Genomic DNA, 1,240 nt, shown 5'->3' on the forward strand with positions numbered 1-1,240 from the left:
AAAAAAAACTGCAATATGCCAATTCGACTGTGAGTAGGTCTCAATTCAATCAACTCAAAAATACTTATTAAAATCAGACCAATTTGCTTTAAGATGGGAGGAAATATTACGTGCGAACGAATAGCATACGTATGAATTGATGGTATTGTGGTGAATAACACCATAATATCATCAAATTTGCATCTATCATGTCACACGTAATATTTCTTCCCCAAATAGTGGCGAGTAAGATAATGTTATGAGAAAATCTTAGAAAAGTTAAATAGAGAAAGGAGAATTTATTAGAAGCCTCCAACTCCAATCACCTCCAATGGCAACTGATCCAATGGCATCTGCAATTTTTTTAATAACAAAATATGCCAAGCCTACCCCTCATGGAATATTTTGCAATATTATATCATTTCTGGCCATTGTGTATCTAAATAATTTTCAAAATTCTTATACGTCAACATATAAAAATCCATAGACTAAACACAAATAAAATAAACACTATGTTGGCCTGTCCCTAATCACCACACAATCCAATCCATATAATGTGAATGGCTAACAAATCCTTTAATTATCAAGTAACAATCAACAAATAAAATAACACCAAACTTAAATCTCCTCTCTACATAAAAATGTGTGTCTAAGTTATAGATCAAGGCCCCATTTGAGGCAGCTTATTCGTTGCGGTGGAATTTTGAAAACACCGTCTCGCCGTTTGTAAACTGTTTTTGGGCAGCTTATCCAAAAACGCAGTTGATTTTTTGCACTAAACGCGTAACGCAGGTCAAACCCCTCGCCTGTGTTTCCTGATAAACAGCTCATCTGAATAAGCAGTTAGCCCAAATGCAGCCTAAACTCGGATACCAACCAAGACAGACAGGAAACATAAATACCCAAAAAAGAGGCTGATTTTCGTCATTTCTCTCCAATCAACCACTTCGTAATCCGACGGCTAGTATAAGCTTAGCAAATCACCACTCCACTGTTCCGCCCTATCCGAGTCCCCCGATTTCTCCAAGCGCCGGCTGTCGCGCGACCCACGCAAGCTCCCGTCCCTCCACGACTCCGTGCTCCGCACCGGACTCCCAGACTCCACTCCACCACCGCCTTCGCCTCCGGTGGCGATCTCCTCCACCATCTCCGCCGCCTGCTTCATCTCTGGCCTCTCGTCCGGCCGGACCTTCGTGCACGCCACTCCAATCTGCAGCATTCGAACCATCTCCGTCCGAGCAGCCACGCCACCCACGATCTG

General features: G+C 42.6%; 1 protein-coding gene across 1 annotated transcript; it reads right to left on the reverse strand.

Moving 5' to 3' along the window:
* Positions 1-499: 499 nt before the first annotated feature.
* Positions 500-1,240, reverse strand: LOC110034986 (pollen receptor-like kinase 6; the record flags this gene model as incomplete). Its single annotated transcript, XM_020739226.1, is given in 2 exon segments — positions 500-810; positions 882-1,240. A coding segment is annotated over 1 exon segment (300 nt), but the record flags the coding sequence as incomplete, so codon positions are not given.

This window comes from Phalaenopsis equestris, unplaced genomic scaffold (genome assembly GCF_001263595.1).
Source record: "Phalaenopsis equestris unplaced genomic scaffold, ASM126359v1 Scaffold195106, whole genome shotgun sequence".
NCBI lineage: Eukaryota > Viridiplantae > Streptophyta > Magnoliopsida > Asparagales > Orchidaceae > Phalaenopsis > Phalaenopsis equestris.